Here is a 24,967-nt window from a genome sequence, read left to right as displayed (position 1 = left end):
TTGAATTTTCCAAAGTTTTGTATAAAGTTTGAAACTGCGATTTACACGGTTTTGGTTAAAGCTTAGGCGATATTTTTATATATAAATAACAAAAAAAAACATTTCACCAGATAATTTGCTCCGCTTTTTACATTAAACCCCTGTTACAATTGAAAAATTCTTACTTACTCAGTGCTTGAATTGGTTAACAGGAGAAACATTTGAAATTTGTCCTTATAATTTTTAATACTTATACATAATTTTACTCCACATCACTTCTTCAGAACGATTAATTACGTAAGAGTGTCGAATATTCTTGAATACTAATCAATTATGCATCGATAATTGTGTTAAATGAAAATCCTTTTTTTTATTTGAAATGTCCTTTTTCCCCTTTTAATAATTTTTGCTGCAAAATATTCCTCAAATAGACAAATTATCCACAATCTGGTATCACTGCATAGAGTTGCGTGTTTTAGAGTTGATAATTTAAGAAAATATTTTTTATTTCATAGTTCATTTCCGACTATCTGCCAAGATCAATATTTAACCAAAGCTTATATAATTTATTACACGCTCATAAATACTACATATAAAACTACATAAAAACCATGCGGGCACAAATATTCGCACTACTTACACACACACACAAACAGACAGACACATGTTGTTATATCATGCACGCGCGCATCAAATTGCACTTCATTGTGATCTTTCTGACAATTTGTGCTAATTAATCGCCGTTTGTGAAGCTCCTCAATACAACTCTGCTGCTTTATTTGTTGACGATTGTTGTCAGCAAAAAAAAAAATAAAGCAAACAGAAAAAAGTCCATAAACAATCAAAAGAAAAATAAAATTAAATTAAAAAGGCAACAAGTGTTAAAAAGGAATTGCTCAGCAAAGGGAAAATTCCATAACATTTTGTATACAAATTATTTAGCGACTAATTAGATGAAATTCAACTTAATAAGCTTACAAAGATGATAAAACATATTAAGAGAGTATTGTTAACACAGTTTGTTTTTAATAGGAAGAATATGTATGTATGTAATTAATATAAGGTATACTGTCATAAGGGCATACATATTTACATATGTATGTCGATGTGTCATACACCTGTATGAGTTTAAGTAACTAGAATTCCCGGTAAGAGTGACAATTAAAAAAAAAAGAAAAAATTTCTGGAACATATAGCCTACCTCACTTTGAGCAAATAAGAAATTTTTATCTATGTAAATTCTGCGTCGCATTCATACGCATTTTCGTATTCGTAGTCATTATCATTTTCATTATTATTGTTATTAATATCCTAAACGTTGTCAATACCCTCAGATAGTTTTATTACAAACTTTATCAGTGTTTTTATCTGCATTCAGTAGTGTAGCCTAGATTTTGGGAAGTTGGTGATGATTTATGGCTAATGACTTACGACTAACTATTGAATAATGACAAACTAGTGACAATTAATAATAACTAATAAATTGACTAGAGACTTATGATGAAAAATATCTTCTTAGATAAAAAACGCATTGTTTTTTTTTCTACTGTAAAAACTGAATTTCACAAAAAGAATCCACTAGTTTTCATAAGGACATATTTCAAGGTTATAAAAAATCCCAATTTTTTAGAAATCTATTTTTAACTTATTCGAAATATGGCAACTCATGTATATTCAGCCGTATCGTACAAGACGAATTTTTATATAAGGTGATGTTACTGGTGAATTTAGATTACAACAGCAACAACCACATGTATTTTGTGCCGCGGGTGTTATGTCAAATCTCAATTCGCCCCAAAGTATGTATTTTGTTTTTTCTTTGATGGGCTGATTAATAATAATAATAATAGATTGGCGCTTACACATATGTTAGTGTTTGGCCGAGCTTCTCCTCCGATTTGTGGCGTGCGCCTTGATGTTGTCACACAAAGCGGGGGGACCTACAGTTTTACGCCGACTCCGAACGGCGATTGTATTTTTATGAGAAGCTGTTTTTCATGGCAGAAATACACTCGGAGGTTTGCCATTGCCTGCCGAGGGACGACCGCTGTTAAGAAAAAACCTTTTTTCTATATTTTTTGCGATGTTGCTTTGACCAGGGTTTGAACCCAGGCGTTGCGGAGTGGAAGCGCGCACTGCTTACCACTACACACAGCGGCCGACGATGGGCTGATTATTACAAAAAAATTGAGCTGCGAGCAGGGCTGGTAACTAGTTTTTTTTATCTATGAGGTCCTATATTGGGGATACAAAGTGTCAAATAGAAAACTTGCAAGTACCAAAAAGGTGTCAACGCCATTTTTTTTTAAGCTAAGCGGAGAAAACGAGGGGATTACTCTAGAAAAAAATATCAAAAGTAAAAAATCATCGGCCAAGGAAAGGGATCGATACCTTAAATTCACCTCTCTTCCTACGTCACTGGTTGTACTACATATATCGACATTGTTTACTTTATAATTTTTCCATTTTCATAATTTTACTTCTACACTGGGAGTATGCAGCTATCGAAGACTTATAGGCTTTACAATGATAACACAAGGACTTATAGATAATTGAGCATTAAATAGGTATTCGAGGAGGCCGCATAGTAAACGTTCGACATATTGATTTTGTGTTAGTCTGCGAAATCGAATATTACCATATCTGCAATTAACGTCAGTGGTGCTCACTTTGTTTTTATTTTTCACTAATTTCTAATCAACTTATTGACATGAGGTAGAATATACATATCAGACGAAATAAGTAGATTTTCATTAACATGTGTTAGTTTTCTTCGGAAAAACTACGTCCAAATTCTTTTTGAATTTTTTTTTAAATATTCCCTGTTTGCCATTTTTTGGTTTTCTCAAAAACTGGACGTGCTAGAATAATTTTGTAAATACACTTCAATTCAGCATCAAAAAATTTATAAGAGGAGGCTGTCGGTCCCGTTTTTGAGATAAAGTACACGGTTGCCATGGCAGCAAGTACTTATAACATTTTCACATGCCTTTAGTGTTGCTAATTGTGATTTGATGTGATATCTACCGGCGAGGTTGATGTCTAGACTAGGTTTTATAGAAACTTTTATTATAGCAAAGGTGCCTGGACAAACAAGAAGTTTGTAAGATGATAAAAGCATGGTAAAAGAATTAAATTTAACCCAGTTCATACGGAATACCTACATAGCTAGAAGTACCGATACGAGTAAGTACCGATACTTTAAATACGATATTTTTCGGGTATCGATATTTTATTAAGATACTCCTTCCAAGAAAAGGTATCGATACCTGCATGGAATCGTTTCGTCATTAGGTTGAGCACGTTTTGAATTGCCATCAACTTATTGTTTTAATAAGACCTGCCATATGAACTAGAGAAGTGCATAAAGAAAATTTATGCACATACAGCTGTGCACATGCATATTTGTGCGGGTTGGTCGAGGATGTCGGATGCAGTTAGGCGCCATGTTTTACACGGAGCGTCTCAAATAGGCAACCCATACGTCGCACAGACATTCACGTTACCATATGTCGCTGGATGGCAAGTGGCCTTAAATCTAGAACCATAACTTTTATTCGAGGGCTTGAAAGAGTGAGCTTCTCTGCTATGACAGGATGCCCACAGGCAAGAGTGATCTTCCCACTATGTGCTTCGTCGTAGTAGGCGAACTATTCTGTCTCTGGGGAGAATACGGTTGCCAGACGTACTGATTTTATCAGTACAGTACTGATTTTTCAACTCTTGTACTGATTTTATTAATTTCTTCAATCAGTACGCTAATGTCCTGATTTTTCATAATTTGTACTGATTTGTACTGAATTTTCAATTCAAACAAAATACTTTATGATTTTCTTAAGGTTTTTACATAACGTTGGAACTTGCTTAAACTGCACTGCAAAAAGTGGGAAGCAAATAATTTAATTATAGTTGAAATATTTCAAATAATGTTTGATATGCCCAAGAAATTAATACAACAAGAATATCAATAGTTTTATGGGCATATCGCTGGGTCGTTACGTACCAGTTGCGATAATATGATGAGCTTAAATTATTTAAAAATAAGGCTGACGTTTTTTTGTCGAGTGTTGTTAGTTATCTCGAAAATATCTTTCAGTTTAATAACTTAAGCTGCATTTAGATGAGGCGATTTTTTGGGAGGTGATAAACACCTGCAAAAGTTGACTTTCTGTCTACTTTGAGGCAAACGATTTTTTAATCCCGAGCGATTTTTCTTGAGCAATATTGAATCGCCTAAAAAATCGCCTCATGTTAATTCACCTTACAATTCTTTTTTCTCAATTTACTGACATTTTAAAGAGTTTTGCATACAAGACATAGAGTTAGATACCTACTCTTTTTAGCAAATTCTTATGGTCTGATTATAGCAACTTAACGTAACTTACAGCTCTCTCTTAAAATTTCTGTTAAATGGCTGTTGCTTATAATTGAACAGCCGAAACTTAACGTAACTTAATGCCACGTCAAAATCTGTTTCATTTTGATTCTCTAATTCTACGTTCCATTAAGCTAAGTTGCCATAATCAGGCCATAAATATAAAATAATTCATTGGCTCCTGTGTACAATTATGTGTAGACTCATGTTAAAATGAATAACATTTTTATTTTTTATGAACTATATTTCAATTATATGCCAAAATATTGTTAAAAATAAGTACACTGGCGTTTTAAAGTATTATCTGTTACTTACATTCATAATTTCGCTTTGAATAAAAGTGTACTGAAAAGTACTGATTTTTTAGCATGAAAAAGTCTAACGTATTGATTTCCCGCATAAAAAATCTGGCAACCCTAGGGGAGAAACTGAGGCTCATCTGCCCACGAGTAGTCCATATGGCAGCTACCTCTGTTATAGCGATAATATAATCGCCCAATTCTTGTAAGAGCTCACCGCTGCCACAAGCAAAAATTAAATAAATTTATTTTATTTAACAAATCTATCGTTAAAGAAGAACCGAATAAAAGAAGGGATAATGCAATTATTTTTCTACAGAACAAGTTTTATCGGTACGCTCGCATCGCTTCGTGCATTAATGAGATTAAAATGCGTCAACATTTTTCTACGTAAATTTTGAAGTCTGTATAGCTGAATTCGAATTAAAATCATTTTATTGCATTTTGTATTTTTATTTAAAATCAGAATATGACCTTATCGGCGGAATTTCGTTGAACGAAATGATTTTATTGCTAAAAGCCGCATAAAAATAAAAAAAAAAATTGGAAAACGAAAGGGAAAATAAACAGCAAGAAACAGTAAAAAACGATAAATAATATTGAGACAAATTTAAAATTACACACGCATTTGCATATCCATGCACACTTACATGATAAATAAATAAATATTTATGCGGGTTTTCTCATGCTGTTTGAATATTGATTTCCGTCAATTTCTAGTTATTTAAATTCACGTGAGCATTTGTTAATTTACTAAAACAACAAAAAAAAAAGACAGGAGCACATAACTGAAAATAAGTAAACAAAACAGACACAAAAGTTAGGTATGTACATATTTTCAAATTGTGAAACCCCTGGTAGCTTAATGACATACCAGTCTAGTATTTTTAAATTTACATACATATGTACAAAAAATAATTTTCATAAAACGAGTTTCTTTACTTTGTTAATTTATTAAATATTCACAATTATGAATTCATAATCAGCAATTCATTAACAAAATTGTTAATTTTGCTTTGGTATTTTGTGAATGTGACAAGCAACTTCCTTCCTATATTTCTTATACGACTAATAGACTTTGGTCATTCAAGGCTTCGGCACAAATTTATTTCTATTAACTAGAATAAGTTTATTCCAAACTAATTTTTCCAAAGCTGTGACGATTTAGTGGATTTGAATGCTAGGCAACAAGAGCATTCAAGATTGGTCTGTTTCCTGAAATACCAAGAAATACTCATTAGAAACTCTTCACTTTTGCCATTTAAAAGGGCCTATCCCTGAGACAAAACTGGGTGATAGCAACCCTAACAAAGTTGTTCTAAATTTGAACCCCAAAACTCATCAGTTAAGGAAAACCGCACCATGGTTTATAATCTATTTCTATTTGAAACACAAACCGTCATCTAATTGAAGCTGAACAGTCTCACCGGCAAGTCAGAAGTCATCTCTACGAACCAAAACATGGATGAGGTTAAGAGCCAAATCTACATTAAACAATCTTCGGAGCCGACAGTGTACAGACGGACCAAAACCGAATTTATTGAGCTCTCGCCCAGCGAATGCGGAAAGCGGGACCCAACCGTCACCTTTAGCGTAGGAAGAACTTTAGCTGCTCCGTGAATACTGCTACTGAGAGAAACAGTGTTTTTCGATCAGAAAAATGTTAATTTTCAACAATTCTATACCATTTCTACGAAAAAGTAGTTCTTCCACATGTCAAATATATGGAAAACTGCATGGGTTTTGAGGCAGTTCTAAATATATAAAACAAAAAAATCTTAGGGAACGAGATCTTAACATTTGAAACTTTTTCACGCATGTATTTTTGGACCACCCTATTGCCCTGCCTTCCAGACAAGGCGTCACAAGCTTTTTCAACAGGAAGTGAAAATATCGAAGCTCCACAGCTTCATCCGGGATAGTAAATGGTTCAACAGACCTTCTGGTGGCACTCATACACTGAGCCAAAAGCACAATGGCTTTTTCAACCTAGTTATGGTTTGACTTTTTCATGTCAATAAGCCGATTGTAAGAAATGTGATTCAAGTTGAACATTTGAGAACAAATTCATATGCTGTTATTTGTTCGCTTCCGGAAGCACGAATGCCGTATGCGAGATACATATTTTTAATTTTTTTTTCTGTTTTTGGTTTTTCTTAATTACGAAAAAGCCTCTATGAACCAAATCAAATGATAAAAAAAAAATTGATTCAAGTTGAACATTTGAAGACACATTTATAAAGCGGCTGTAGCTGAGTGTGTAGAGTTGCTTGCTGTTATTTGCTAATCCCGTTAGAGGCAACATGTTAGAATGATATTAGAATTTTTTATTTTGTATCTCCGAATTATGAAAAAGCATCTGTGAAGTGCATAACATAAACTTATTCAAACGAAAAATCGCCAACCAAAAGTTTGGTTAATGTAAGCAAAAATTTTGTTAATATTACCAAATCATTGTTGAAAATAGCAACCAAGGCATTGTTAATATTAACCAAAAATCACGTTGATTCCATTTCAAGTTTGAATTTGGTAATATTAACCAATTTTTGGTTGATTTTGCTCTCAGTGTAGAGGGCATTCACAATGGGCAAGTCTACCTCCGATTGGAAGTACGAGTAAAAATATTCCTGTCCCATTTGCATGGAGGAAACCTTTATCGACGGACTAATTCTTGATAAGCACGCTTGCACTCATATCCCTATTTAGTGTATTTTCATTATATAAAAGAGGAAAGGATTTCTCGATATCAGTAAAAATATTGTACTTCACAAAATTTGGATATTCATGAGTGTTGAGAAATGGCATACAAAAAACACTATGCTATTTATTAGCATAATGTCGGTTGTCCATATGTCTTATATGTAGTAAATATGTACAAAATAGTTGTTTGCTTTTGAGGCTTTAGTGATTTCTCAATTTTTTCAATTTTGTAGACCAGAAGAAAACTAGTGTTAGCTCGTGTTAACATTTGGATAAGTGTCAAAACACATACAATCAATCTTAATTGTACCAACATGTAGGCTGTCATGTTTCGTACAAAAATTTTGAAGATAAAACTCTTGAGCAAATAAAGGTATTGAAGTATGATTGTACACAATAAATACAAATTAGTTTTGCCTTTAGTTTTAACATACTTGGTCAAGCAGAAATGTGTCAAATAAAAATCACTTGGTCTGTATGTACCCTGCAGGAATTGAACCCAATTTTACATTAACTTGTAGTTCAGTTATGTTAAACGAAAAGCCACTTTTATCTGCAAATTTTCTTTGAGGACCAACCAGTATACTAAAAAGTTATATGCCTGTATGCGCATAACGCCAGTATTTATTATTATTGCAGCACGTAATTAATTTTATGAATTATTATCAAACAGGTATATTGGTTCATTTATTAAGAATATTAAAATCAGGGATCGATAAGGTCTATCTTTATTGCTCGTACTTACGTGAAAAAGATGAGGTAAAAATATACATATTTGGTAATACAAACATGTAGTATATACGCTGACATATGAACATTAGAGTGGTCCAATTTTTGTATGGGAAACACAAATTTCATCCTAGAAAACGGGGCACCCCCTTAGTTTTTTTCCATTTGATATTTGTAATATATATAACTTTCAGTTTTCTACCGCACCGAATAGAGGGTGCTCAATGACCTTGACATGCGCTACTGGATCGCTGTGAAACTGGCAAAAATATTTTTTGGACCACTCTAATGTACATACATACATATATCTGTCGTTTATATATATTTATGTAGAAGAGTAGAAATTGTGTAGACTTGATTGCAAGATTGTGCCACAATTGTACATACTTCATAATAGCTATATAATATTGTACATACCGTTTGCTCAATAAAAACGTTCATACCTTGGGTATGGCGAAACGCAACACAGGCAGCTAAAATAATCTGTGCTGCTTATGAGGGGGATAGTCGGATAAAGCCGTTTTTACTATTGAAAGCAATGACAAAGCCAAGATTGAGTCCTTGGAAGCTGATGCAATTTGTTTGGTGGGTTCAGAAAATAATTTTTCATGATGAGGTGTTACCCTTGGCCTAAAGATTAAATCTAATCACTAATATCAACTATTAACCAGACTACCCTAATCAATACTGCCTATAATTGATCAACATAAAAGATTTTTTATTCAAACAGCACATAATATGGACTACTCTAAAAAAAAAAAGGAATACAGAGCTAGTACCTCCAAATTACCATTTGCTCCGCTTTTTGCGGAATTATTTTAATGACGTTAAATGGACGCCAAAGGAGGGCTGTGAAAACCGATTTCTCGCTCGGAAACTAAGGATAGGATAATTCATTTTTAAATAAGAAAAAAGCTTTAAAGAAGTCAAAACAAGACTATTAAAAGAAAGATTAAAATATTTCAAAAAAGATATAAAACAAAGCAATACTTCAACCGATCTCCTATTAAGGACCAACAACATATTCGAGGAAAAATGCGACACCTATAGAAGTTTGTATGATTATCACCCTCATTGCGAGAGTCGTGTCGAATGCAAGTCGTTTTTCCAGAGCTGAATCGTATGGAAAATTTCACGTCATTGCCTAAATTTTCTACTCGACTAGTGTATTGAAACGGAAAAACTTGGCAGCACTGTATAGTTTTCGACGGTTTTCGATTGCCAATGTTGTCGAGTCGTACAATTTGACCTTATTTACGACTTACGCATTGATGCTAAATATTCACAGACGAATACAGCTTCGCAATCCCAAACCTAATATGGTATCAGTGTTGCCAGGTCATTGAAGTGAGAAATCGTCAATTTGGTTCTCGAAAACCGTCATTTGCATGTAAAAGTCGACAACATATAAAAAAATTAAATAAACAGAACCAGGAACCGCTTTCGGATTTTTTCTTTTTATTCTAGCTTCTGATTGCTATACGTAAAAAAAAATTAACTTTTTTACGAATGTTTGGTTGCCTTTGTAACTACATACATAGCTACAAAGTTGAGAACCAGCCAAAGTTGCACATAAATATGAGAAAAATCGTCATTGGGACACAAAAATTGTCAAATCGTCATGGCAGTAAAAAATCTTCACAATGACGACTGGCAACATTTAAAACAAACAGGCATAGTATTGTACAGAGAGCTGTAAAACACCTGCAGAAAAAGCATTTTTATGGATGCACTTGAATATGACGAAAACATTTCTATTTTATTAAGTAAACAGGTAATACTTTTTATGAACGTTATCTACATTCCGTGATTCGAAAACATTTTTTCTATTGTATACACACGTTGTATTAACATAAGCCGTCGTATAAGTAGAATATAATAAAATACACTGTTTAGTCATTAGGATCGCATATATTTAACTTGATTCCTCACATTAAACCAAGAATATTCAATGAAAATCAATAAAGTTCCTGTTATGCGCTAAACATAATACTATCGGGACTTCTTAAACTTTGGCATCACCGCAAATTTTTCTCCAAGTAAGAATAGGGACTCGATACCAAGAATATCGATGCTAAATATAACTAAAAAAATTCAGTCTCATAAAGTTTTTAATAAAGAATTACCTATTTCTAAACCGAGCTACGAGTTTCAGTTCTGAAAATTAAAGCTCAGAAGGGAAAATTAGAAATTCTTTAATCAGTCATTCGGAACCGTGAGAAAACATAAACATAAAAACATTTTTGCCAAGTCAATACCAGGGACCATACATAGCAGTTATTGGTGAAAACTGTCATTGAAAAATTCACTATGAAGGAAATGTTGTACCACTAAGTGGTACATACCACTTGATTTCTTTTTTTATTGAAAAGCTTATTTCAAACTAAACCTTTTTTGTAATTGTTATGGAAAATTAAAAAAAATAACAATTATTTTTGATTTTTATTTTATAAATCAAAAATAACAATTATTTTTAATTTTTATATTGTATGTCTTAGACAACAGTTATTGAAGATTCTTATTTATAAAAGACATCAATAAAAAATAGCCAGCGAATTTTACTTTTAAAAGTCATAAATGTATATCAGTCCCTGACTTTTACCTTTAGTCATTATAATTTTTTTTAGTTAAGAAGGCGTAGGATAACAAAAGTTTACGACGACTTATACAAATGACTTTTATAAGTATGATTTAAAAAATAAAAGTCACTGTCTGATTTTTATAAATAAAAGTCTTCCATAACTGTTATCTAAGACCAAAGAACGTAAATCTATAAAAATAGACAACACGTTATAATTGTAGCGAGTGTGAACATCAGGAGCGTGCCTTCTCTTTTCATCCAATCAAAAAACGTATTTGGGCAAAAGCGAAGGCACGCTCCTGATGTTCACACTCGCTACAGTTATAACGTGTTGTCTTTTCTTATAGATTTACGTTCTTTGCAGATTACTTAGATAAAATTTAAAAATAACTGTTATTTTGGATTTGTAAAATAAAAATCAGAAAGAACAAGCTATTTAAGGAGTAATTCCAAAAAATATCGTTTCGAGTAAAAATATCGGCATCGAATTACAAAAGTATCGATATGATTCGCATCGTATTGAAAACTGATGAATCCTCACCAAAATCCTATGTATAAAAAAAATGCGCTGGCGACAAAGTATTTGAGGAATTTTGTAAATACTCTAATTCATAGAATTCAGTACTATAGTTGTTTATGTAGTACACGGAGAAAAAAGTTTAGGTACGCCAACGAAAAATATTTCTCGCAACATATGATTCCGTTATAGTTACATCACTTGGTTATATTAAGTTACCAAATTATGTGTTACGAGAAATATATCTACATACTTAGCTGACTTTTTTCTGAGTGTAGGGGGGAGGTGCGCACTACTACGCGGTATAATGCAGGTTCGATTCCTGAAGGTAAAGGCAGCACGCCACGCATTTGTGGCAAAAATGCAGCAAGGGAGGGTCACAAAAAATGCCACCAAAGACATTCAAGACTTTGAGGGAAAGTGGGCCTCACCAGCTCTGAGAGTGTTAGACACTACTATAAAATCACTAATTCCCTATCCCCGGAGAATTCAAAACTTATTAAAAAATAATAGCTCTGCTTTCTTTATAACCTTATGTGAATTTGTGGTTAATTTTCAAAATAAAATGCTTTTCTTTTTAAGGGAGGATCCCAGATAGTCACATCAATTCGTAGATAAGATTTCGAAAGTTAACTGTTCAACAATTTCATTGCAAAGAACGCAAAAATACCTCGTAAGGCGCATACATTGGGGATATTCTAGTTACAAAACTAAAATTCTCAGTGTAAGAGAAAACACTTGTTTTAAATGTGATCATTAATTTTTTCGCCTCGCATACGTTTCTAGAATACAAATGTCTGTTGATCAGACGAAATTTGGTTGTTTATGCGGAGTACATTTAAGGGTTGATGGACTTTTGTGCGCGTAACCTAGTAGTTGCGGGCACCGCCAACAGACCAAAGTTCGCCTAGCCAGTCAGTAGTGCGCTAATATTGACAGCTTGTGAAGCTTAACGAGTCGCCAGCGAGCAATGTGGGGGGGCTGAGCATAGTAGGGAGGCAATTTGGATTTTGCAAATGCAATAAAAATTATTGGCACACAGCGCTGGTGGGTGAGTAAACCCTCGGTAAAACAAAGCGTTCATACAGTAATGTGATGGACATTATTAATTACAAACATAAGTATACACTGGCGGCAGAAATAATAAACTCGCCTTACTTTGAAGAGTCTTGGCTATATTTCTTTGGTTTATTTTATGTTTAATATTTTTTTTTTTTTAGAAAAGCTTGGGTAGTTATAGAACAAACACCATATAAACCCCCTTTTGAAACTTTGCACAAAAATTAGAAAAATTCGATAAACTTTCACCAAATTTTTAAACTTTTTACTCAGAATTTTTAGAAAAATTGTTGGTATGCAGTTTTGTAGCTCAGTCAATTTTAATTAAAAAATACGGTTGATTTTTGACACTTTGTATGAGAAAAAAATGCGTGAAACCGTCAACAAAAAAAAAAAAAATCTGAAAAATTAACGGTATTTTGTAGCCAATTGAAACATGCACTTTATTAAAGTAAAATTGAATGGGCTACACAACTCCATACTAAAAATTCTGAATAAAAGGTTTGAAAATTTGGAGACTTTGTATAAAAATTCTGCAAAGTATCACCAGTGTCTTCCATATAAAGAAAAATTGTCGAACATAATTTTATAAAACAATACGAAACATCTTTAACCAAAAAAATACTCAAAAATCAACGAGATTTTTACTAACTTGAAACTTGCACTTCCTAATAAGTACTACAATTTAAAGGACTACAAAATCAATACCAAAATTATCCCAAAGATTCTGATTAAAATGTTTGAAATTTTTGCTGAAACTTTGCAGAATTTTTATATTTGTACAAAGTTTGGTGTTTGTTGTATAACCAGCCAGACTCTTACACAAAAATTATAAACCTTAATAAACAAAATACAAATAGTCAAAAATGGTAAAAATATCGCCTAGCATTTTGTGGACAACTGTACATAAATACAGTGGTCGAAAAAATTATAGCCGCAGCACATTTTGACAGGTTTTAACATAATTTTTTTTTTTGTTATTTAATTTTTTTTATTTTTTTATAAAAGTATGGCTCCTTGGCCCCGTGTAAACGCAAGTTTCAAACTTTGTGCAATATAAACAAAAAAATAAAACTTTCGTAACAATTTCGAGTTTTTTTTTTAATTTCATTTCCTAGAAAGATTCTAGATTTTTGAGAATTTAACCAATATTTATTTAAGAACAATAACCAATATTAAATATCAAAAAAAAAACAAATATATGTTAAAACTTGTCAAAATGTGTTGCGGGTATAATTTTCTCGGCCATTGTATGTAGTTGTTTTTAGTGTTAGGACACAGTTTACGCCTTCGGCTGGGATATACATACATACATAAGTAAGCATTACATTTTACAACATTTTTATTTATAAATTTTTATATGAGGAAAATAAAAGTGCCGCAAATCAAAGCGCACGGATGTTGCGAATTTTCGACAGAAAAGTTTTTATATTCAATTTGTTGGCATCTGCTGCTGTTGGCTATTACCTGCTGCCATTGTCTACATATTGCTTCGTTTTTACTTAGATTTTTTTCATGGTTTTGTTTTAAGTTTAGTTTGTTTATTTTGGTATTTTCGCGTACAAAATTATAAATTAACTGATTTTTTCATGCGCACATTTGTGTATGCAATTTTTCATTAGCAAGTGTGTATATATGCACATACATATGATATGTAGATTTATATTTAAAAATATTATTATACAATGTATGTATGTATATTGTGTGCGTTTTAGCACTCCGCCTTTGTTTTAGCTTCGGATTTTATTTTTTTTTTTTATTGACTGCCTGCCTTAATTTAATAGCTTCAATTTAGCAAATCTCGGCTGTTCCATATAATTTGCCTGACACCAACAATGATACCGTCGTCGGCTGTTGTTGCCAGCGGCAGGGCAATTTATGGATTTTGTTTTGGTTTTGGCTCAGTGTAAACAATTACAAATCATTCAATGTCATAGGCGGACAACAGCCAAATAATGAAAACAATAGCGGAAAGCATTTAAGTATATGCACATACATATCTATGTATATACAACCACGCACGTACATATATATGTACCCTGCAGGGAAAGCTACTAGTTGTGAACTAGAATTCTACCGGTTTTCGTTTCAGCCGAACTAGTTCACGTTCTATCCGTTTTCAATGTTAGCGACTGGTATTTTTAACATTGCGATGTCCTACGAGATGTCAATTGTCAGGCTATGCATCAGCATCTACTAGTATAAACACTAGTAGCATCATACCAGTTGATGAGATAGTCTGCAAATTCATGCCCCGTGAAAGGCATAAGTGTGCCTTTTTGCTCGCGACGCTCCAGCAGTCACAATGGCCGACAGAGCAAAGCACTCTTGTGGTAAGCCTGAGCTCCCAGGTTCAAATCCTGGCGCAGGGATTTTTTTATTTTCTATTTTTTATTTTATTTTTATTTTTTATAAATTTATTTTTTTGTTTAGACTGTTTATTGTAATTTTTAAATAAAAAAAATATATATATTTTTGTTTATTTTTTTTGTTTTTATAGCACAAGCATTTCTACCTAAATGTTTTTTTGCAATGCAATTAGATTTTCAAATTTGTTATTTATTTATAAATTGAATAAATTATTTTTACTTACATTTATTTAACTTTAAAAATCTTAACCACCTCCAAGCGGCCTCGAACCTGCGATTTCAGAACCAGAACCAGTAGTCTTCACGTGACGCCACAGCCGACATTTGTAAGAAAAGCAATTAATTGCGTTTTATTTTCGGCTTTGGAAATTCAAAGGCAGATGTCACTGATCGCCTAAGTTCTTCGAAATTGTCGAACTGGTAGGCACATACTAGTTAATGAACTAGTATTTTTTCTAACTGGTTTGGCTTTTCACTGCATTGTATGTATACATATGTATGCAGTGTAAAAAAGTTATGTACCACAAAATATGTATGTGGGTATGAGATTGCGTATGCAAATACAACGGTTACCAGCATACAAACATGTTTGATGGAATTATTGCGAAAAATTCGGAGAAAGTTGCTGGCGTATTCGGAATTTATGTATGTGCTTTGTTTATAAACTTTAGGGCATACAATTGCATACATATGTACATATGTACATACATATATTCGCTTGCATATAAATACATTTTATTTCACAAAGCAATAACTAATACTAATTACAGTGGTGTGCAAAATATTTAGCAGGGTAGATATGTATATTCGATTGAACATAATACTATAGTGATTATCATTTGACTTGACCATTTATCTGAATATTTTTTAATTTTAATTATATCTTTATAAAAATATAGTATATTATTTAACAAGAACCTTATAAATACAAGTTTAAATTTTTGTGCAGCATTTTAAAGAATCAACCAACTTTCGTAAAAATTTCGACCTTTTTAATTCGATTATTTAGAAATATTTTGAGTAGGTATGCAGTTTTGTGGCTCATTCAATTTTAGTGTAACAAATGGCAAGTTTAAAGTAGCTTCAACTTACCGTTGATTTTCGATTTTTTTTTTTGATAATGTCAATCATTTCCTTCCAGACAAAGTATGTCCGACGATATTTTTATATGGAGAAAATGAGCAACACGCAACACCTTCAGCAAAAAAAAATCTAAAATCTAATGAATTTTTACAATGATCGCCGGCTGCACATTTTAACCAACTTAACGGTTTTTTTTCTAAAGTAAACCCAATCGCTTTCTAGAAATTTCAAGGGGTGCAATTTGCAATAATTAATTGAAACTGAAGATCGGTTAAGAAATAGCAAGGTTTTCAAGTTTTCATGAGTGTTTCATTAAAAACCTGCGAGTCAGCTGTAATGACCTTGTTAACACTTATGTATATGTATTTACATTTGCCGCTTGCTGGCTGAAATTTCATGAGACACAAAATTAAGTCGACAATTAAATAAAAAAAAAAATAAAAAATAAACAACAAAAATAAATAAAATAAATAAATATACAATTTTCCATTGGGCAATAAACTTAATTTGCACACAGTTGTCAACCATATGTACGAGTATTATTTTTACTTTATCTTATTTGCTCATTGCTTAGCAGTGATTTATTTTAATTTTAGATTTTTGCTCATACCCTCAAATTACTCGGTGACAATATGTATGTACATATGTATGTATGTATTTTTGCTGTCCTTCGGAGCACGTGCGAATGTGTGGGTGTGAGTGCGACGCAAGCTTGCATACGAATATGCCACTGTGTAAGATATGATACTCGGTAACTGAAAGTCATTGAGCCATGCAAACTTCGTTAAGCCGCACAACAATCGGGAGTTGAAGTTGCTAATCATCGCCGCACGGCCCAACAAAATTTGGCTGAGAATGAATTGGGCTGAAGTTGCAGCAGTTGTAGGCAGGTTACACACGCGCACAAATTAATGAGGTGAACAAATAAAAACGCGTCACCATAACGAAATTGACACCAACAGAAGAATGCTACCAACATGTTTATTGTCGCACAGTGGGCGATGCCCGTATAAACTGCGACAAAAAGTATTAAACTTGCTTCGATATCGCTGAAATTTGATGCACTTGGCATGCTAGGTACACTTTTTGGGGTTAAATTACTGACCGTCTCAATTTCAAGTCCGCTTCTTCTGGGTGAAGTTACCCTTAATGTTCCCTCTCTTGTATCAAGTCACTTTTATCCCCTATTTTTAAAAACTTGCAAAACATGTTTTGAATTACACGAGTCACTCTGTTGCTTATGCCAGGATTTTAACTCTCATCCAAGCACATTTGATATATCTGATTCATTTTTCAGCATTAAGAAAGCGATACTATCCTCTCTCAATAGTTAAATGATTGACTAACATAAATACATAATAATCAGCTGTTGAATTTGGTTCTGTAGCTGAATAATTTTAGCGCATGAAACAATGGTCCTAATGCGAACGAAGTGTCCGGGATGCATTGTCCCGCGAAACAATGAGACCAAATGGCCGACGAGATCTTGCGAGATCTTGGGGCTATGAGAAAAGTATGGTTTATGCTAATAAGGCTGAAGAGCGAACGTTATAAATGATATACAAACCGAACTATGCAAAAAAGTCATGGTAGCTAGAGGAGGTGCGGTGACCATTTAACATATATTGCGTTTTATTTATAAAAGAAAATCGGCGATCTTATTGAATCAACCTACACTACTGAATTTGGCATTAAAGATGAAAACAAATCTCATAAAAATCGACCCTTCAATTACCCGTGTTGAGTCCCGTGAATTGCCCGTTCGAATTTTCATGTTAAAATACGATTCATACAACACCAATATCCGGCGCCGTTTTGAATAGTACTCGTTCCATTTTGTCGAAAAAGAAACCTCAAATCACTTTAATAAGCATATTTAGCATCTAATCTAATCACTTAGTTGGCTATTTTGAGACATTTCGAAACTCGGACTTTCGGCCACTCCCAGACCACTGTGCGTCGGTGTATTAACGGAGACACTAGACGGTGAAATGAGGAGAGAGTACATATGTACATATGTAGATACAGTACATATGTACATGTGCACGTAATACATAGGTATGTACATTTAAAGCGAGCGCCGCGTTGGAGAATGTTGACAATGTAAATTTGCACGGCTGCTGCGTCTGTCATTTCATTTTATTTAATTTTTGTTTGTTTGTTGCTCATTTCTGGTTTTGGGTAGTAACATTTTTTATTATATATATATTTTTTCAAGAGCGCAATTAAATTTGGCTTGAAAGTGGTTGCTTTTTGCCAACATTCAAGCGAAAAGATAAACAAACAAATATGTTTAAAGGTAAACATTGGGGATGTTAAACCCGGGATCCCGGCCTTTTTCAGGACCGATTTTCAGGATTTGAATTTGCCTGATGGCCATAATAGAAACTACTTTTCTTAACCAGCGTTGGCTAAATTATTATATTTTTATTTAATAATTAATATTTTTTATTAATGTCTAGCTCATTATAAATATAACACCGTGTGATAGTAATTATTAGACACAAAAATAATATATTCGCGAAATCTTGGGTCAATATAGTAAAATTGCGTTTTTAGTTTTTCACTCTGACGTCAGTAATTCAAAAATGATTTAAAAAATTCAGTGAAATGTGCTTAGAGAAGAAGTATGGGTATCAAATTGAAGAGGAATTCCTGTAGAATTCAAGCTTTTGGTGCATAAGGACTGGTAAGTATTGAAAATGTCCTTTTAAAATTTTATCCTAAAAATTTCGCAATATTTTATTTTTTTTTTAATTTTATCTTAAGGACTTATATAAACTTGATAACATCCTCGAATTTCGTTATCAGCTTAAAAAATTATCTACTCGCCCTTGTGAATCCAAAAAATTTCATTTTTTTTTAATTCTAAAAAAATTTCCTGTTGCATATTTTTATTCTGCATACATTGCATTGAATTTTTTAAATAATTTTTGGAATTTGAAATTTCAGTCCTTTAAAATAAATCTTAACCTCAGAGAGAAAAAGTACAAAACGCCACTTAAAAAAAAGTACAAAACGCCACTTTAAAAAAAAGTAGGTTTCAAACCCATTTATTTATCATTTATTTTATGGTAGGAGAGCGTCTCAAATAATATAGAAGCACTTTTTTCGATTTCAGTTGTTAAAAAGTAATGAATATCTAAATCCCAGGACTAATACCGGGATCCCGGAAATGTGATAACGACATCCCGAAAATTCCGGGATCCTAAAAATTAACATCCCTAGTATACATACATATATATAATATGACAGAGAAGACATAAAGAGTGGCGAAGCAACAAATATTTAAAAATAAATAACAAAGACAGACGACAATGTTCATATTTTTTGGCCTGGTTTACGAAAATTATATTATCAACAAAATAAACACATACATATATATTTCGTATATACACATACTTAAATACATATGTACATACGTTCAAGTCGTCGTCATTAATGTAAATGGCTTTAAATATAAAATTTCTTAAAAAGCAGTAAATGTGCTATGTTTAACACCTTTGGTGTGGCCAACGCTTGGAATAGTAAAAAACGTACGCTCACTCCATTATATCTGCGTGCACCCTTGCTTTTTAAATATTCACAATGTTTGGAAAGCTATAATTTTTTTTGTTATTTTTCTACAAAAATATGATTCGTGCTATAAACAAAAACATAATAAAAATCAAAGTTTTAAACTGTATACAACATTAAGGAAAATTTAATGAATTTTCATAAAAAATCGGAGTAAAAAGTGTAAAATTTTGATGAGAATTCGTTAAATTTTTCTTACAGTTGAAACTTTGATTTATATGGTTTTGCTCATGATAAAAATATAGTAAGGTAGAACCGCTGAGAGTCACTTTTAAAATTCTTGACGTTTCCAAACAATTTAATTTTTAAATTTACTCACAAACTCACACACACATTTTCATTTTCAATCTCAAGCAACAACAATTTCGAACAATTTCAATTTTTTATTTTCAATTTTATATGATTTTAAAATGTTGGCAAACTTCAAAAAAAAATCATGGCCGACAAATTGAGAGAACGGTTATACCTTGCTATGTTTTTATCATGGTTTTGCTTATAGCATGAACCTTATTTTTGTACAAAATCCTGTAAGATCCTGTGCGGTTCCACCTCTGATCTCCTTAAGCGAGGCGTCTCTTACAGCCATCCACTAGTTGAGAGAGGTGGAAGAGAGTGCCTCAATGGCTATCCGAGAAGATATTCACCTGAGTTCCCGCGGGTACATTCTCTTACTGCCTAATTAATTGCAAACGTTTTGACCTGGAAAACGCTTGCATAGTCTGGTAGGCGAAAGGATAACTTTAGGTTATATTGCTCAATGAAAACCCCCGCACCAACTCCGCATTCACCCGTAAAGACAGTTAAGCTCTGCATGAGCTCGGCCTTTCTTTGTTCCGGCCACTGCGGGTTGGAAATTTCGTGTGGGGTTTGTGGTGAACCCAGATCTTCGACAGGATATAGTCAGTGAGCAGGGATTTAATTTCAGGCGGTTGAGCGTCTAGGGTGGAGCTTTCCTTCGAACGGCCCAACCCAAGGCACGCTGCCTGATGGCACTGTTTGCAGCTGNTAAGAAGGACGTTCTTAACAGCATTCGGCCAGGATCTCATTGTGCCAGGGGCTGTTGACCTTTGAATTTCGTTTAGCTTTTTAACTGCGTATTCCTTAGTAAGGGCTGGCCACCAGACCAGCGCCTCATGGTTTCAAACCCCATCTCTTGCCTTACATTCTGTTGGCTGCATAGAGAGCCACAGTGGCATGCCTTGTACGCTCTTCAATGTTAGCTTCTAGTTAAATTTGGGATCCAGAATAAATCCAACGCATTTCATGTTGTTAGACAGATCCAGTTCTGTTCCTCGTAACTTTGGTTTAGTAAAATTAAGAAATTTTGTTTAATTTATGAAAAGCAAAAGGTCAGTTTTCTCAGGGGTTGCGCTAAGACCCAGGAATCTATCGTCTTTAGAGCCCTTTCCATAATTTTACTTATGACCGAGGGAACTGACCCGATACCAGTATTGCTACTTCGCCGGCGTAAGCCACCGCCCTGGTTGCTTGAGATTCTAGCTTTACCAATCGTTTGTTCCAGACCACTCTCACTCTCACTGCATATGTATATCGAAAATTTCAATACCTTAGGTAGAAGAGTAGAGCTGTGTTGATAAAAACTCAGTGCTTCTAATGTTCTTATCGTACCTGTTATATTTCCCAGGTACTGTATTTGATAAGAAATGATTGTTTTGAAATAAAATTCAAATATTTTATAACGGCGCATTTCTTTTCACATATTTAGGTGGCATTTTCAATGCAAAACAAAAATAAACCCAAGTAAGTAAACAAGAGATCAAATTAGCTGAGTACAAATATAGAATCCGTACCCACCGGATCCACACACCTATTCATTTCCTTTTGACTTACATACAAATACATATGTACATATATAAAAACAAATATATGCATATACATATTTACTTATGTAAATACATACATATATATAATCCACATATCTTATTTTTATGACTCACCTATATTCTCATAAATGTCATCGCTGACATCCCATCGATCAATGATGCCCAGACATTGTTGCAACCTTGCGAATGTCGCTGTTTGTGGTCGATGTGAACACCATTCCCGCAACACGGTGCGCATCGGATCATCATTGTTGCTGCTGCAAAAGCTGCGTACCTCAGCCAACTCGGCAACGCCACGCCAATCGCGTTCGTAACCATCTTCTGAACGCAAAATTTTACGACAATTTAGTAGCTGCGACAATTGTAGGCGTGTATTGGCGCTCAACTCCTGAAGTGGCGTTTCCACGAAAAGGCCAATATCGGCACTGTTTACTTCCGCCGCCGGTGAGTCCATTGACGCCGATACGCTGGCATTGTAGGTGGAGGAGGTGGTTGAGGATGCAGAACCGGGTGTGCTAATGCCGGCCGAAGATATGGACGGCATGCGTGTGTTAATATTTGGTATTGAAATGGCCAAACGTTGTTGTTGCACCATATTTGAGCTGTTTGATTTTTTATTGTTACTGGTGTTTGTTTCTTTTTTATTGGTTGGTAATTAATAACTTAATATATTTCTTTTGTTTAATTGATTATTTTTATTATAAATAAATGTTTGGTTTTCTTTTTTTTTTTGGTAGGTTATTACTGTTTGTAGAATCTTGCACGCGAGTTTATTGGCTTGAAGCGTTCAACGAACGCTCACGACCGCGTCAACACGCAGACAAACGCACACACTTGCACCTTCTTCTTATTATAAGCGGTGACACGAATGTTTGCATGTAAAATAACTGAAATGAAGTGAAAGAAAGAATAAAGAAAAGAGGAAATAAGTATATGTATGTATGTGTATATATGTAGGTATATATGCATGTGCTAATAAAATTATTATTTANGCCGTTTTCTGAAGTAACCTTTAGCTTTAAAGCTCACGTTATATTTAAAGGCTACATTAAAATTTATGATTGTGTCTAAAGTAAATAATTTTATTGTCGGTTTTAAATTGATTTACAACCAAGAAACAGACATACGTCAAAAACCGATAATAGAAATGCTTAACATTAGACATAGCTTTATTTTTAATCCAACCTTTAGATATAAAGTGAGCTTTAAATTTAAAGGTTACTTCAGAAAATGGCCCTTAGTCATTGAAATGAGTTCACACCGACAAATTTTGATTTTTTGCGCTATTAGCGTGGACGAGAATGCATGAATACTCAGAACAATACGACTGTATGGGTATACATTAGGGTGGTCCAAAAATGCATGTGGGGGGAAAAAGTAAAGTCGGAATGTTTACGCTCTCACCCCCTAGGATTGTTCTATACCGAAATAAATATATCCCAATTTTTTTATTTTTCAACTTTTCGTAGAAATGGTATAGAATTCTTAAGAATCAATATTTTTCTATCGGAAAACTCTGTTTATCTGCAGAAGATTCCCAATAATAATACCCAATTGTTTATTTAACCATTTTTTCATCGCAACTATGATTTATAGGTCCACCAAAAACCCACAAAAACCTCGAAAAATGCAATTGGCGGACCAAGAAAAAATCGTTAGTATTAAAAAATGGTTGAATAAACAATTGGGTATTATTATTGAAAGTCTCCTGAAGAGAACCAGAGTTTTCCGATCGCAAAATTTTGTTTTCTAAAATTCTATACCATTTCTACGAAAAGTTGTTTTTTTCCCATATAAAAATACATGGAAAACTTTGAGAGCTTTGAGCGACCTCTAAATATTTTTTGATTTCAAAATAAAAAATAGGGGTATACTTTTTTTCTTTATAGAACAATCCTAAGGGGTGAGAGCATTACAATTCTGACTTTACTGTTTTTGGACCACCCTAGTATACATACTATATATGTACATATATGTATAAATGCAGTTCCAATGCAACAGTTACTACTTGCACTAAATCTAGAATAGCACAGGGGTGGCTCAATCGGAGTGTACATAGTAATGGCTAATAGGGACGACCGACATTATAAAAAACCTTAAACTGGATTATGCGGGATAGAATTACGCACCTCTAACCTCTTGGCAACAGTACGTGTTAATACTTAAAGAATACAATAACTTGAGTGCTCGGGAGAAACATTCGGCGGACGTGGTGTTGTATGGTCCGGAAACATCTAAATAAGAAAAAGTATTTTTCTAACAGCGGTCGTCTATCGACAGGAAAGCTTCCCATAAAGCCCACTGGGACAATGAGAAGACGCTCCCAATGTTATTACAAACCGATTTCCTATAGACCTCCAAATAATGCACACTACATCGGCTATAAGACTCAGAGAACTGGGTATATGGTAAGAAAGAACGATCGGGCACCGCAGTATAATTTCTCGATCGCCACCCAAGATGAGACTGGCTACCGATTACATACGATTTGAAGTAGAGTTTCACAGGCTTTTCGGGGTCATTCTTCCATCGAGAACTGACTGGGTCGGGCAATTTGATATCTCTATCTGGATACATCAACAGAAGTATTCACTATAGCGGAAGGCTGCCGTCTCTTAGAACGTAGTGGTTTACGTCACGGCGAGCGCGTAGCCATTTTCTTAGATAGCCAGGCGGCCACTAAGGCCTTAGCGTCTTTTAAAACAAGGTCGCAACTAATCAAAAAGCATAAGACACTTTTAAATTCAGTAAATAGTCAGCTCAATCTAGATTTATTTTGGGTCCCTGGTCATTGCAACATTCTCGGAAACGAGGGTGCAGACGAGAACGGTTTGCCGTAGTCCCTGTGTATTGTGGTAGCAGGCCCTCAAATCAAGCAGTCGGATAGTTATCTCAGACCTTTTGAATTTTAAGGCTAATACGTTTCCATGTCTTGTATTTTTCGAAACGCTAAATGATTCTCTTTCACTTGGCTAGTAAAACAAACCCCTTCCTCTGCGCCAACTCTGTTTTTTGTAAAATATCACGAATTGTTTTTTTAGGAAAAAATATTTCATGGACACTTGTCGGTATTATCTTCCAGTTAGCAGATAATAGCAAATCGGAGTAGAAACAATCTAGAATTTGATTTGTTTTTAGCCCTGTGTGTGACGTGCTGCACGTATCTTAGATCTGTGCCAATTTCACTTGTCTAGAGATAATAATGGAAATCAAATGACTATTAAAGACTCTAAATTTAACTGCTTGTATGAGTATACATTAATTAGTTCATAAATATTTGCGTTTATTGCACACTTTTAAAGAAATCAAATAGTTTATGAACAACAAATGTTTATCAGTGCAATTGTAGCTTCGGACTATGTACCAAAATTAATCATTATTGTTTTTATGTGTCATGAAATAGTCGTGTATTAATTATATTAACAATGGAACAATAAGTAAGCTGGAAAACTCTAGAATTTAAATATGCAAAAAAAAAGTATATAAAATGTGCAACAGAGCCCTAATCAGCGTAAGTATACTACACACGAGGGTAGGCTGAAAAGTTTTGAGCCTAGGTAATTTTAAGCGTCATTAAAGCATTGCCGGGTGTGCCATTATTGAATTGCTAATATTATTAGTAGTATAAATACTGGATTTCATGTCATTAACATTATTACGCTTTCAGTAATTGAGCCGAAAACATCGCCATATGTGAGACACCTGTCCATTGTACAGAGCTGTCATCAAATTCCTCACAAAAAAGAACAAAACGCCGAAGGGAATATTTGGAGAGATGTCTGCAGTGTATGGGGAGTCGGGCCTTCATTTGCGAGCATCAAACGTTGGTTCTGAAAATTCAAGCAAGGCAGTCCTG

The 24,967-nt window shown here is 33.8% G+C and overlaps 1 protein-coding gene across 1 annotated transcript in view; it reads right to left on the bottom strand.

Moving 5' to 3' along the window:
• Myd88 (myeloid differentiation primary response protein MyD88) overlaps positions 1–22,018 on the bottom strand; it is a 32,138-nt gene extending 10,120 nt beyond the window's left edge. Inside the window, exon 1 of the mRNA XM_017617242.1 lies at positions 21,226–22,018. Within this exon, the coding sequence (XP_017472731.1) occupies positions 21,226–21,706 (481 nt within the window). The 5' untranslated portion in view covers positions 21,707–22,018. The remainder of the gene's footprint in view (positions 1–21,225) is intronic.
• Positions 22,019–24,967: the final 2,949 nt, after the last annotated feature.

This window comes from Rhagoletis zephyria, unplaced genomic scaffold (genome assembly GCF_001687245.7).
Source record: "Rhagoletis zephyria isolate East Lansing unplaced genomic scaffold, Rhagoletis_zephyria_1.1 Rzeph_scaffold_01371, whole genome shotgun sequence".
NCBI classification, from domain to species: Eukaryota; Metazoa; Arthropoda; class Insecta; order Diptera; family Tephritidae; genus Rhagoletis; species Rhagoletis zephyria.
Note: the sequence above shows the minus strand (reverse complement) of the source record. Positions and strands in the feature narration are given on the sequence as shown.